This window comes from Xenia sp. Carnegie-2017, unplaced genomic scaffold (assembly GCF_021976095.1).
Source record: "Xenia sp. Carnegie-2017 unplaced genomic scaffold, XeniaSp_v1 HiC_scaffold_22, whole genome shotgun sequence".
Taxonomy (NCBI): domain Eukaryota; kingdom Metazoa; phylum Cnidaria; class Anthozoa; order Malacalcyonacea; family Xeniidae; genus Xenia; species Xenia sp. Carnegie-2017.
The window spans coordinates 7,307,287-7,322,124 of record NW_025813485.1 but is presented as its reverse complement, the minus strand read 5'-3'; the positions used below and the strand labels follow the sequence as shown (position 1 = coordinate 7,322,124).

Here is a 14,838-nt window from a genome sequence, read left to right as displayed (position 1 = left end):
GTGTGTACTATATACACCATTTATAATTTAGAAATGAAAGCACTGTTCTCTGCATTCGTATACACCCTATAGCAGAAAATTATAAACCAATTATCAAATTTTGCGTAGCTTGGAATTGCAAACCAAATGAAGGTCAAGCACAGCCTTACGTTGTAAATTTGCTAAACCTATTGCAAAGTAAAGTAAGAATTCATCAGTTCTTATCACCTCCCCCTTTTACCAATTTGTTAGAATTCCATAAAAGTGTATTTCGCATTTAAATCTAAATGTTTTTGTATGTTATATTGAAAAAAAGGAAATTAATACGAATTTTGAAATATGATTAGTACTGTCGTCTTTGTGGATGTAATATTAAACTAAATGGATATTAATTTCCTATCAACATAGCACGACAAATTTAACAAGAAATATCGGACCGAGATCTAATGGTCTAATCTTATAAAATACATTGGTTGTAAAAAAATGCCTAAAAATCATTACTGCGAGTTTTTACAGAAGTGTGTGAAGTCAATCTATGGAAACGATCAATCAAGTGAAATGTGTACAAATTTGCAAAGTTTTGTAATTAGTGCCATGCTATATATCAATGTTTCAGGTAATCGTATGAGAATTTCAACAAGTATTGTGAACAATGTCCCAAGTTCATTTTGAAGTTTTTGTTTTGAACATTAATTTTAACATGCCACTGACGCCATGCCATCAGTGGCGGATCCAGTGCACGTCAAAATAAATTAAAGCTCCTCATTCCTCAATTCCAAATTTAAATAACATTCAGAAAAACACGATTGGTTTATAATTTCTAAAGACTGTAATTCTACCAATGGATTTGCCTCTAAGGTGTTTAGAAATGTAAATATACGCCAAAAATGTGTTGCAGTAATTTATTTTGACGTAGTTTGGATCCGCCACTACATGCCACTGCCACTGATTTTTGTTCTGAATTTTAACCAGTCTCTGACGTGTTTTCACTCACTTCACTGTAGCGATTTTACTTTTGGAGTAGTCTTCTTCTGAGAATAATTGCCGACACCATTCCACGACATGACAATGTCTTTGGCATATTACTTGTTTTTTTTATCTTGGTCGAGTTTCAAGAAAACAAGACGACGACTTTTGGAATTTGTTTTATTTTGTATTTCGTAGCTAGCCCAGATTGTTCTGATCAAATAAATAGCTCTTCGTTTACTTAGTGGTATTGGAATGAACTGACTGAACTCCAACTATTGATGTAACGATTATGTATACACGTCAAATGTCGTTATTGTAACGATTGTAGCACAATTCAACATGCTTAAATTTGTAAAAAACTGTGTAACATTTATTCGACAGTTTGAAACATTCACCTTTATAAGAACTAACAATTTCACCACCAACTAGTGCATAATCCAAAACATGAAAATATCTGGAATTTGAAATTCATAATTTAAATTTCATGGCGTATATATAGCTCATAAAATATGGTCTTTATTGTTAAAACTACATCAAGTTTTTGAGCTCCACTCAAATATTCAACGTCCTTGAACTAAAATTTGTTCATAGCTATTTTTTTCAAATATAGCATTAATTCATACAGTATGATAACTACGTGCTGACACAGGCGTTGTTGAAAGATAACATATTGACAAGAAGGGGTCAATATTGGTACGTGTCGTAACAACTCGTACATTTATCGAACTTCACTTACGCTTTATTGAGCTTTGATTGTGCTTGTTTACATTACAAATGCACAGTTAAATATACCATACGCCTTACTAAATGCTGTTTTTCCCTCAATGAAGGGCATCTTGGTTTTTGTAACTTGTTTTTCAAACTTAAGCACAGTAATTAGAAACTGGTAAGCATAGCTACTCTCCTGTGGCGGTGGATGTGAGGATGATTGCAACTCTTTTAATTGCTTTGGTCATTAAACAAAGAATTGCCATACTGTAGACCCATTTTAAGCAGTCAATCTTTGTTAACGGTCACGTGATAAAGTCACAAAATTTCTTCGATCGGGTGACTAAGTCACAAAAATTTTAAAATATAAATATTATTTTAGAACATTAGGAGTAAGCACTGAATACATTAAGAGTGTTCTCAGTTTCCGTCAAGCCCAAAAAAACTAAACTTTAAAAAATATTTTCTTGAGGAGATTTTCTGTCTCATGGGCGTTGGAAATTGCTGTTTCCATGCTCATAAAGATACATACATTGTACTGTATAAAGATATAAACATTGTACTGTATAATGATATGTACATTGTACAATATAAAGATATATACAATCTACTGTATAAAGATATGTGCATTAAACTGTATAACGTTTTAGGTAACACTTATACATAAATTTTACGTCATTCAAATAAAATAAAAATCACGTTTAGAGTCTATATCTTGGTGGCAGGCCTGCGAAACGCTTTATTAAAAGATTTTGATAAAAGTGAAATATTTAATAATGTTCTGAATTTATCAAAAGTTATATCTTTGTCTACATCTTTCTCTTCATCAAAATCTACATCTTTGTCTACATCGAAAACTACATCTTTGTCTTCATCCTTGTCTGCACCGAAAGCTACATCTTTGTCTGCATCCTTGTCTACTTCAAATGAAAACTACATCTTACTTCACATTCTTGTCGTCTACATCAAAAGCTACATTTTAATAATAATGATGATGATGATTTTGATGAAAGCCTTGAAGTTCTATTCATCTGACGTATAGAATTGGCATAATATAGACACGCAAAGGTCCTAGCTTCTCAAGAAACAAAATTGATTAAGTTTTTCATGTGGACGTTATCTTTGGCGTGCTAACTAAAACAATATATCAAGCAACATAGTGCTTTCGAGCCTTTCGAGCTGAGAGTCTGGGAGTAAGAAATTTTAACTATTATACGGATGCAAACATTGTATTTTAAATTCTTCCAGCACGTATGTGAAGCTGGAGTGTTTGCCAAATGTTTTGTTGTAGTATTTTGCGCGCAGCATTTTTTACTGTCCAGTTTTGCCAAGTTTGAGTGAATGAACATATATTTTGTATGTGCACGCAACAGTAATTCTTATGTAAAAGAAAAACAGATTCCATGCAGACTCCATTATTCATATTCCAGAACCAGATTTCATAAAACAGATTGAAATTCAAGTAAACGAAATTTTTTTTTATTCTGCATTATCTGAAGTTGTCTGCTTTTCATGGTTGTTAATACTCATATCTTGTAGAATCACACATGTTTGTGACACATGGATATTAGACATATATCTAAGAAAATATTCGCGGTATTTTCATGCTAATTCTGATGACTATCTATACTTTGCATGTGCTTTGCGTATTTTGATTAAAGACAACAAGCATTAGCTACTTTGGGCAGATTTAACATTTCATAACATGTGAACCAAGTTTTGTGTTATTATGAATGGACTTTGTGGTAGCTTTATTGTTTATATATTTTGTATTAGCGTTAAACAGTATCTCCGTGGCTACAGTTTCTAATACAAGAATGCATGGTCAAAGGATTTTCTAGGTTCATCCAGGGGCATAGACAAAGGGAAGGCTTAACTCCTCCAAAGAACAGACGTAGTGCCCTAGAAGTAGGGCGAATGGAATGGGAGGGGCGATACGAACATAGTTGAGTACCTATAAGTCTAACAGTAGAACTAAATGTCTTCAGGTATTACTAAGCGTACTCACTTTCGTTTGAGTATTTATTCGCGTAATCCCAGTAGAACATTCTATTGACATATTCACCAAAAAGAATGAATTTAGCATGAAAATACCACGTGTTATAGACGTCTTCAAGATTCTGATAAAAGTAGTGCTATTTAAGGTATTAAATTTACGTCTGTAACGCTCTAATTACTTTGAAAGTCGTCCTTATTCGAAGTACTTTTAACAGTTGCTTTGTATAATTAAACATAAAAATAATGCTTTTTCAGTAACAAATAACTTTCAGAAATCACACTGAAAATTGCAACAGAGGGACATTAGATTTAAAAAGTTTCTAAGCGGAGCATGCCCCCTATTAAGGCTCATGCTTTTGGTGTTTGAAAATATGCCCCTCCATAAGTTCGTGTCTGGCTACGCCACTGGATTAAAACGTGTCTGTGTTGCATATCTTGGCAGATTTTACTTACTATATATAAACGCTGCACGCACAATATACATCAACGGTTTAACAGCATTCTAATATTTGTAAATATTAGAACAGCATTCTAATATTTGCACCTCCAACCCACAAGGATTTGCTTGGTCTCTATTTTAAATATCATCCGTTCTTTCCAAACCATTTCAGAATATCTAAAAGATGGCATCGATCCGAAATAAAGTTGCAGTGTTGCTGTTATATGTTGTGTTGACTGACAGCCGTAGGAATGCATCAAAGAATTGTACGAATGATACAAAATGTATGTTATAGAAAATACGAGCATTTCAATGTTATTTGTCTTTCTTGTGATACCCTTTGCTAATTTTATTAATATACTTGCATTCTCTATGCATAAATATAAAGTCTTATCAAAACTTATTATTATGGCTAAAGCTAGAGTAATAACTTAATTTTTCATGAGGACTTAGTTTACCACATGTCATTCTTAATTTTAAACAATCACATCAAATCATGAACGCATGTGACTGTCTTATCTTGCACATATAATGTCATACATGCTCAAAATCATGATGCAAACATGGTTATAATTAAACAAAAAGCAGTGATTGATAAAAAATATATTCAATACAGCAGCAAAGCCTGCAAGTTTTTGTGAAGCAGTTTTAAAAGTGAATAAACACTTAAAAGTTTACGAAGAAGAAATTTATAATCGAACAGGGCTTTATTAAGAAAAAAACTATACACTTTACAGCTTTTCATCGTGTTATAGTCATTGTTATAGGATGACAAAAAACAAAACTTAATGAAAGAAAAGAACAATAAATGTTTTTTTTAAGTTTGTATGTATAGGCTTTGCAAAAGTTTTAGTTTAAGCTTTGTTTGTTGAATGCATTTTTTCATAAAACCTACTCCAATCTAGAATTGATCAAACCAAAAATTTATTTTGAAAACGACACAGAGGTGTTCTCATTTGATGAAGGAAAGAATTTGACGTTTCTACAACGTAACGTCTTATCCTGCTGCCGACATCTTTTGGTGGCGTTTAAAACATGATGGATCCAACGAGCAGATTATAACAAGTTGTTCTGCGGCTGAGAAACATTGCAAATATCATGACGGAAAAAAAATTACAAGAAACAAATTTGAAGTAAAGTCTGTCAGATTCCCTGATGATAATATAACCTACAAGATCAATGTAAGCAATATGAAAGGATATGAGATCAAGAATATTTCAATACAAATTCTCGGTTAGTCCTGTTCGAAAAAGTATTTGAGGTAAATGAAATTAAAATTTTAAGGTGTGTTTTAGTTTTTTATATTCAGTTTTTTAAATTTTTAGTTAAGCCTAGCATTGAAATTTGAAACGAAAATATAGTTTTGAAGAAAGGATTTTCGGTGTTGAAATGTACATTAAACCAGAGACATTACCCAAAAGAAGTAACCTTCAAATGGTTCATCTGCATATCTGATACCTGCTACGACGACAAACATTGGAAATACATTTCATTCAACTATTCTTTAAAAGTACAAAATGAGGGCAGGTACCGCTGCAGTGCATGCAATACAGGTGGAACAGCTATATCGCCAACAATAAACGTCGTCAGGGATATGTCAACAAAACTAATGTTGTCAAAACAACAATCACACAGGCAAGTCTTCTTTATCAATGTCGCAGAATTTGAGGTCGTCCAACAATATAATCTGCACTATGACTTTTTAATGATTGTGTTTTACTGACAAAGAATAAGCAAATCGCAACATACCATATTAAAAAATCTACAATCTAAGCTTTTCATCTGTCACAACTGATCACCAATACCTAATTGCACTCCAACCTACATTCTATCACCATATTTATAATTTTTATGTATAAAATTAGATATCATCTTACATCAATCATGGCAAAAATATATTGTTGTTGTTTTATCTTTACTAAAGAAGCTAAATGCAAAAATCGCTTAAATAAAAGCATGTATTAACGTACTTATGCTTATATTTACCAGAACCCCCGATGATCATGAAATTTATCTTATATATCAATCTTGCGTTTTGTTGACAGCTTGCAGATTATATTTTTAGGTCGTTGAATTTGTCTATAAGCAGTATGATTGGCAAGATAAAAGTTGCAACTCTTCAACAGCATCAAAAACTATTTTTTTACAAAACTTCAGTACTCTCGAAATGAATGATTCATACACGTGACTCAGCCATAAAGTATTTTTTCTATTTATGTAGTAAACATTGCCAATATACAACAGTCGACGAATGTTGATATTTGTCATATCTACTGGCGTCCTCACACTCGTCATTTTGGCGATCAAATCTTATGTATTTTACAATAGGAAAAATATTCACGGTGGTTTTTATCTTCTTTTTATCCTCCATTGCCTGACTACATTAGAAAGATTGATATGAATGGAGACATACACGAACAAATACAAAAGCTTCCATTTTTACATGAGTGGGAGTTTCCTAGAGAAAGAATAAAATTCAGTAAGTAATCCCATGGATACATTTCTCTCATCAATTTTTTTTTATTCACCGCAATCGTCCGGTTCAAATGCAGGATAATTTTTGGTAAGAACTCAAATTTTACAAGCCTTGTCTGCATTAATTTACAAGGCTTGTAAAATTTGAGTTCTTACCAAAAATTATCCTGCATTTGAACCGGACGATTGCGGTGAATAAAAAAAAATTGATGAGAGAAATGTATCCATGGGATTACTTACTGAATATTTTATATTTTTCTCTACAGCTTTAAGTAATGGAGATTGCCTTAAGCTAAAAACGTAGGTATTTAACTTTTCTTGACTAAATGATAAATTTGTTGATAACATTGATGTTTTATGTAGTAAATAAACCTGGGTCTGGTGAATTTGAGGTAGTTTGGCTTGCAGAGGTAGTTGGTATCTCGTCATTTCATCCAAGAGACATCCTGAGAGACAAAGAAAATCAAAGAAGGTTTTCGTCTTTTAAAAGAAATTACACAGAGACATTATTAAAGTTGCAGTTAAGAAAACCAAAGGTTTAGCTGCAATAATGTATTTATTAACATATTTAATTATTCATATTTTATACGTTTTATGCTCATGTAAGTAGCATTATTTTTTGTTTCATGATTTTAATGACAAAAAAAGATTGAGAAAACACTGAAAAAATACGTTTTTTGTCGACAAGGAAGGTGAATTTTTTGAGCTACTCGTTATGATATTACGATTCAACGTCGGATTCAACTACGACTTTTCCCTTTACCAGTGGAATTGCATAAAAACTGATTAAAAATATGAACTGAAATGATGCTACAAAGAAAATTGTCCTTTAATACAAATTTTTATTTCAAAACCATCATCAGACAAAATGAAAATGATCCTTTCTCGGATTGTGTTTTATTTTATAATAACAACGCTACAGAGAGTATGTGTCAAACAAACTAAATGGCTACGTGGGCTAGCACTGACATGCTGACGTTTCGACATGAAATGAGGTCAATATTGGTACATGCTGCGTTAACCCGATCGTTTTTTAAAGTATTGCAAATTAGATATTGTCATCATTTGGTTGTATACAAGTTGCAGTGTGGGACGTGTACATAAAACAAAGTAATAGAAAATCGTCGATAGTCGACATTGGCAGGTTCATCTTTCTGAATCCAGTAGTGGTTATCCCCAGTACAGGTATTTATTGTAATAACTTTCGTTTATATAATAGTTTCTTGAAAGAATTGGCCGCTGAAGACAGGGTCATTGTCTTGTCAAAATTACCCGGTTTAACTTAAGGGCATCGCTTTCATCCATTTCCAGCCAGCGATAATGCAACTGACCGTACATTACGCCTGGGAGACTCGAAGTAAGAGTGCCCAAAACCCGAGAAACATCCCTCATTTTTTGGGTGAAAAGCTTGTAGCAGCTCATGACACATGCGTTTATCTTCTCAGCTCGTTCTGTTGTAACAGATATTCGCATAAGAATTTATTTGAGTCGGAAACCCAAAAAAGTAATTACTTGTGAGGGAACTAAAACTGACTTATCCGGATGTACGTAAAACCTTACTTTACTAAATAAGAAGATGGTGTCTTGAATATTCCGAACACATGAAGCATATGTGTCAGCCAAGTATCACCAAGTATCAGCCAACCGAAATATGTCCTTTTTGACGTAAATTCAAAAAAACAGGTTTAAGGAGTTTTGCAAATTTTCTTGGGCAGATGGCTAGGCCGTTAGGAAAACAGACAAATTTATATAGTTGCCCTCTCCACCAAAATTTGAGGAATTTTTGATATGCTGGGTGAATAGGTACGGAATAGTAAGCATCTTTGAGATCGATGGATGCCATGAAACAATTTGATTTCGTAAGCCTAATAGCTGACCAAACATACTCCATTTTAAAATGGTGATATCTGACATGCCTGTTTAAGGATTATGGATTAAGAATCATGCGAAAAGAACCGTCTTTTTGGGGGCAAGTGAAAATTGGAGATACAAATTTCCCTGATTCAGGGTGAGAAATCTGCAAAACGTCTTTTTTGCGTAATTTGCTAATTTCTAAATCAATATTGTTAATTTCAACCTCGGGTAGCTGTTTTTGCTTGGGTAAGACTCTTTATATCGGAGTTGTGTCAAATTCAATTTTTTGTCCAGACACTGTCTCTAAGATTCCCTTATCAGAGGTGAGTGTTTCCCATGCACTTAAAAAAATTGATATGCTGCCAGCCTGATAGTTCTCCAAGCTTTTATTCAAATACGCTATTAGCGTGGGTACAAAAGAAGAATACTGGTTTACCTGTAAAGTCTTAAAATTTCTTAAAAATTCAGTGTTTCTATGTTTAATATGATGGGTTTTTTAAACTTTGTTCTAACTAATTTTTCATTTTGACTTTTGCTTTTTGCCACCTTTCATGATGTCGTCCTTGCCTCACCTTGTCAAGATAGTTAGACATCTAGAAGATTGGGTTCTAAATCATTAGTCATGCATTGTAAGTAGTTTTCCTCGAAGACAAATTGCAAGTCATTACTTATTCGGCATTGAATTGGCAATCGCATCTCCTTAAGTTACCTAATTACAAGGACATTTCTTTGACGATGATATTTCTCTATTTAACTCATTATTGAAGATAAACATGATCTGATTACAAAGAACTTCAATTACCATTGCTGTTTGTTGCCATTAGAATAGTGCAATTGTTAAACTGTTTTTCCTAATCACTATTAATTTTAAACATAGTCATAAACAATTTGGTTTTGTGACATTTATTAAAATAGTGACGTTTCGTCTTGATTCAAGACATCTTCAGATTAATAAAGAAGTTAACAAGAATTATAGATATATATAGAGTTATTTACATATATAGAGTCATTTACATATCTATGCAGCTGGTTTTACTTTTTCCTTAAAGATGTTCAAATTGAATTTCATACTAAAATGGCTCTATAGATGCTTTTGAGCATCTAAAAGTATTCTTGAACAAGAAAGCAGAAGTTGCTCTCTAATAACATGTCTATTCTCAATCTATACATTAGCCAAAACCGCTGTCCGAGAGATGCTCTTAGGTCTTATTCAAACATGACTGGAGTTTAGTCATTTACGCTGATCTTCGGTTAGTTTAAACTGTCTTTCAAATTCACCAAAATAATAAGTCTTTAGATCTTTGTTTGTTGGAAATTTGATATTGGTTCAGAGTGCTTCCGTCAAATAAGTTGTTAAATAAGAATATGTCGTGTTATCCTTTAATGTTTTAGCTTATGCTTAGTAGACCATACGCCCCTGAAGAAGTCAGTTAAATTTTCTACAAACTGTAGACAGTAAAACTATAGGTATAAACTCTATTTAAATATATCATCTGGTCAAAGTTTTGCATAGAACACCAAGATACGCACAGCTGTTGAGCACAATGCGCAACAACACTCACGTAGGCTTTAGCGCATGGTCTCTATTTCCTTAAACACTCCAAGTGTCATTAACATCACAACCATTCGTAGATCGTTCGTAAAAAGCTTTCTCGTCCTTTTCATGATATTTCAGAAAACCCAAAGATGGCTTTGATACAAAACAATGTAGCAGTGTTGCTGTTATATGTAGCGCTGATTGAGAGCTGTGCAAGTGCACCCGAGAATTGTACAAGGAATATAAAATGTAAGTAATAAGATATTCTTATTAGGTCTATCCTTATTTAGCTTTATTCTCAACATGTTCCTTAAAATCAACTGCTGAACAAAGAGCTGTATAATTAAGCCTCATAACAACATTTATTATGTATGACGGAACTAAGACTAAACCAAGTCGTAAATTATACCTTAAAATAACGTTTAGCGTTGCAGTAATGTAGAAATATACTGATTTGGCGAAGAGTGCTGTGAACAATGTAGAAAACCACTGTAAAATTTCTTCTGGCGTTTATATTGAGAACGTCGATTCTGCAACCAGTGAATAACAGACATCGGTAAAAATCATATGATTGGCATAACATTTTTTGACATTTCGTCAGCTCACATTTTGAAAATTAAATTAGACTGATATTATTAATAAACAATGTAACAACTCTGAATTCTGTTTTCTGACTTGATGGCGACGGAGCAAGCTCATATTAATTATCATTTCATCTTTTGCCTTTCGTCAAAGGGCATATGACGTGAAACTTGTGCTATTGAAATGATACATTCATTAAACATAACTTTCAAAGTGAGAGTGTACCTTTTACAACAGTTTGTTCGCGTCACTAATCGTTCTCAAGATATTCTAGTTTATGTAATAACCTTTTTACACAACTAGTGACTTCACATTGCACGATGAGAATTTTAAATAGCAGGTACCAGTGAACTCTATTAAAAGATTGGAACATTAACTCCAATACATTGAACTAAAATATATCTAGAACGACAACTCCCATAGTTTTGTCCTATGCTTGTCTGAAGCCAACATACATCTAAGATTTGTCAAACTTCTCCCTGAAATAATGCCTTTTTTTCGGCGACCGATGTTTGTTTACCTTCTTTCCAGAAGAAAAACGTGAAAGAAGTGATTTAGTGTCGTTTTTTGGCTCATATTGTGCTTTATTGCATCTAACAGAATTAGCTCATGCTACAGCAAGATATTTTCGAGGGAAAAATATCAAGTTACGTTATAAAAAAAAAACACATTTACACACGCTAGTTTGTTGTTAAGCTTAAAGTGTATAAAAATTTTTTGTTGTCTTAGATAAAATATCTCCAAAAACTGCTGTTGACTCTTTTTTTAACATTGTTTGCATGCTTTGTTTGGGATGTATGTTCATTCATACTAACCAAACAAGTACAACACAATCAGGTTTGTTGCGCAACAACAAAATAAAACATGATTTTAAGATACTTAAATTAGGAAACGATCGACAGAACATAAATTCTCCAATTTTTAAAATATTTGATAGCACAAATACATTGCACATATACAGCTTTCATTATACAGAATAAAAATGTTATAGAAAATCCAAAAAACGCACAACACATTCAACAACATAGTTGTATAGTTTGATGACATCGTTTGAGCGAATGATCAAAGAAAACGTTTAAAAAGTACAATGTACAACTGGTGTACAGCTGTACTTTCATGATATTTTTTTAACGAATACTGCATGAATCCGTTTTAAAGGTAATATGGTGGTTCGGAGTGTAGAAGAACAATGTTTCGAAATTGCCAACAGTGAAATTTAATCTATAACATGAAGTTCCTAAAGTTCTTCTTTTGTGAAACTTGGTTCTTCTTTGTGAAACTTTTATGATTATATATGACTGACATTTTTACAAATTACAATTTGATTTCCTTCTATGAATTTATTAAGTGATGTTTTGCTGGGGCATTTAGCTGGCATTTCATTAACTGAAGATGCAAATAAGCCCCTTTTTGTAAAAGTATTATATCTTTTACAGTTGTATCGGAAGATCTACGTCAGCTACGCAGGCTTGTTGGTGAATGGGTGCTTATCAATTGCACAGTTAATTACCATGACATTAATGTTCAACTTTTGGATGAAAACGAGAAGCCTTTACATTTTGAGAACAAAAACATTAAAATTGTAGTAAAAAATATCTTCAATGTGACAAAAGTAACACAAGACCACAAAGAGTACATCTGCAAAGCTTGCAATGAGAAAAGAACTATACGTGTCATCCCTCAAAAAGTTGGTATTTTGTATGTTTTAGATACTGTTTATTTAATACCTTCTTGGTTACACGAGTGTCATTACCGAGAAACGTGGTAAATTAAACTATAATGTTTCAAAATCATGTTTTAAAATAGTTTTCGCAGAGTCTTATATCATTTCTACAATGTGATATTGCCAATTTCAATGATTTGAAAACAAATTAATATGAGCAAGTGAGTTTGAATACATTGATCTGTCTAGGAATTCATAGGCCCCTTTGTCTTTTCTACAGGTGTGCCATCCTATGCGAATCCTTCAATTACGGTAGAACCAAAAAAAACTGAATATGATCTTGGTGACAATGTTTCGCTAGATTGCAATATTGCTGGTATTCAATTCATATATTCTTCCATATGCTATAAATTTTTTTGGAAGAAGAATGGAGGAAACAAAGAGAAATGTGAAACAAAAAACCGAAAGAACTGTAAAATAACGTTTAATATTACCGCAGAATCTGAAGGAACCTACTTATGCTTGATAGAAAGAAAGTATGTTAATTATAAATCATACAGAAGCTTTTCTTTGAAAGTCAAAGGTAATTCCATTGAAGTAAATGAAAAGCCGTTTTCTGCTTTTTTGTGGCCTTTTTTTTTAGAACTTCAGTGTGTATCAAAACGTATACTCTAGGAAAAATTCTCTAAAACAAGACGCGCTTGGAATAAGCAAAGACGTTTGGTTATTCTAAGTAATTTAAAGTTCTCTGGTACCGCTGGTAATGTTTTTTTTTTAAAATGTGAAACAACAGATAATAAAGTCTTTAAAAGACAGGCCATGCGCACGAAATATTCTCATCGTAAAAACAATTTTATCACACTGAGTAAAAACATGGCCTGTGTTTTACAAGCTTTCAGACAATTTGGGCAAGCGCTTGCCCACAAGAGATCTTTAAAACTTCGATTTTTTTGCGTTTATGCCTTTTAAAGGGTTGTTCACTTGATCCCGGCTAACCGGGATTCAGCAAGGCCTGTAATGATTTTGGGTCATTGGAAGGAGTCAAAACTTCGAGCGTTAAACTTACAACATTTTCTTAAGCGTCATAAGTTATTTTAGTAGTAGTTAGGAACTCTAACGTTTGTATTAAAGGGCTAGAAAAGAAAGATTTGGACTTAATCCCAAACAGGAGCACAAGGGTATCTTTGGAGCAACGTACGGAAATCAAATTCCAAAAATGGATTACCCATCTACATGCTGACCAGTTATGATTCAGCCTGATAAAGAATCAACTAGAAACACTTACAGTCTGTCTCTAGAACACAAGCTTAGAGAGAACATAAGCCCATTGGCTCACCTTCTCGTGAAAACGTAAGACGAATTTGATGAAATTAACACCGGTGACCGGTCAACCTGACCATCTAAATCATGAAGAGCAAACAAAGAAAAATCTGGAAAAAAGCCTCATCAGAAAACCAAGATGTTGAGAAATCTGATTAAACACACTCACTATATAAAATTGAAAGGATGAAACGACGATTTCTTGAAGCAAATCATGCATGAGGAAGATAGATTAAGTGTAGATGCATGAAATGCTAAGGATAATATAAATCACCTGCAATCCGAGTATTGAGAAAACGTCCAACCTGAATGCACCTTCTTCCAAAACTATTAGATTTATTTCAACAATATGTTGTATGGGAATAGGCTTCCGATAAAACGCTTAAAACACAACTTTTGAATTAGTACAAAGCAAACTGCTCTAAAATAGCCCAAATCACAGTGAACGTTGAAATATAGCCAAAGATGAAACCACATCAAAGTTCAGCCAATCTTTCATTGATAAGCAAGGTCATTTGATATACTAAAAACAAAAAGAACTAAATGAACCATCAACTAAATCTTCTTACAAACGTGTAAATTCCGTCGCCTTAGTACACAACCCATGTTCATGTTGAGCATTATACTGCAGAATTCTAGCACCATAGGCACTTTGAACAAATTTTTCAAGACGACGGGAAATATGTGTTCTACCAAACTGACCCAACTCTATTCTAACTATGCAAAGTTTGTCTTGTAAGTGACACAAAGGGAAACAAATCCTCTTCACAGTGCCTATAGAGAAAAATCAAATAATCTAAATATACCGGAAAGTGCCCAGAGGACTATTTTAACATCGTGAAAATGGATCATATTTGTCGACGATCATTTCCTCGTGAGATGAAATAAAATTGGCGAAAATCTGTTTGTAAGATTTCATAAGACATTTTTTAATTGAGACCGTCACCACTTCGTTAGAAGAAATCTGGAACATAGAAACAGCGCTATATCACTTCAAAAATAAAGAAAATAACCCAAAAAATTTCATTTTCATGGAAGTGCAAGAGTAAAATGTCATGACGGAGAAAACAAAAAACAGTCGAAGGCATAAACATTTAGCTTAGGTTTGCGGGAAATTCGAGGTTTATTCAAACTACGTTGCTTTTTTACAATTCGCTTATCGTACACTGTTATAAATAGTCATTTAATCTCTCTTGGTCATCTACACTAATCAATTAACAATTTTGTAAAAAGTAATTGTTCTTCACATTTTTTCATGTTCTTCGCATTTTTCTCGTTTTCTTTACATTTTTAAAGCATATCGAAAGCGTTTTC

General features: G+C 33.0%; 1 protein-coding gene across 8 annotated transcripts in view; it reads left to right on the top strand.

Annotated features, from left to right (window-relative positions):
• The first annotated feature begins 9,911 nt into the window (after positions 1–9,911).
• LOC124445863 (fibroblast growth factor receptor 2-like) overlaps positions 9,912–14,838 on the top strand; it is a 65,716-nt gene continuing 60,789 nt past the window's right edge. For 3 of the 8 annotated variants that reach the window (XM_046996653.1, XM_046996651.1, XM_046996652.1), the window contains exons 1-3: positions 10,033–10,208; positions 11,978–12,228; positions 12,485–12,580. Coding sequence is in view for 2 of the 8 variants with exons in the window: in XM_046996658.1 (XP_046852614.1) it covers positions 10,109–10,208 (100 nt within the window). In the remaining 6 variants the exon portion in view is untranslated. Of the gene's footprint in view, positions 10,209–11,977; positions 12,229–12,484; positions 12,581–12,616; positions 12,788–14,838 lie in introns of those variants that run through there. The other 5 variants (XM_046996655.1, XM_046996658.1, XM_046996657.1 and 2 more) reach the window with 5 other exon arrangements.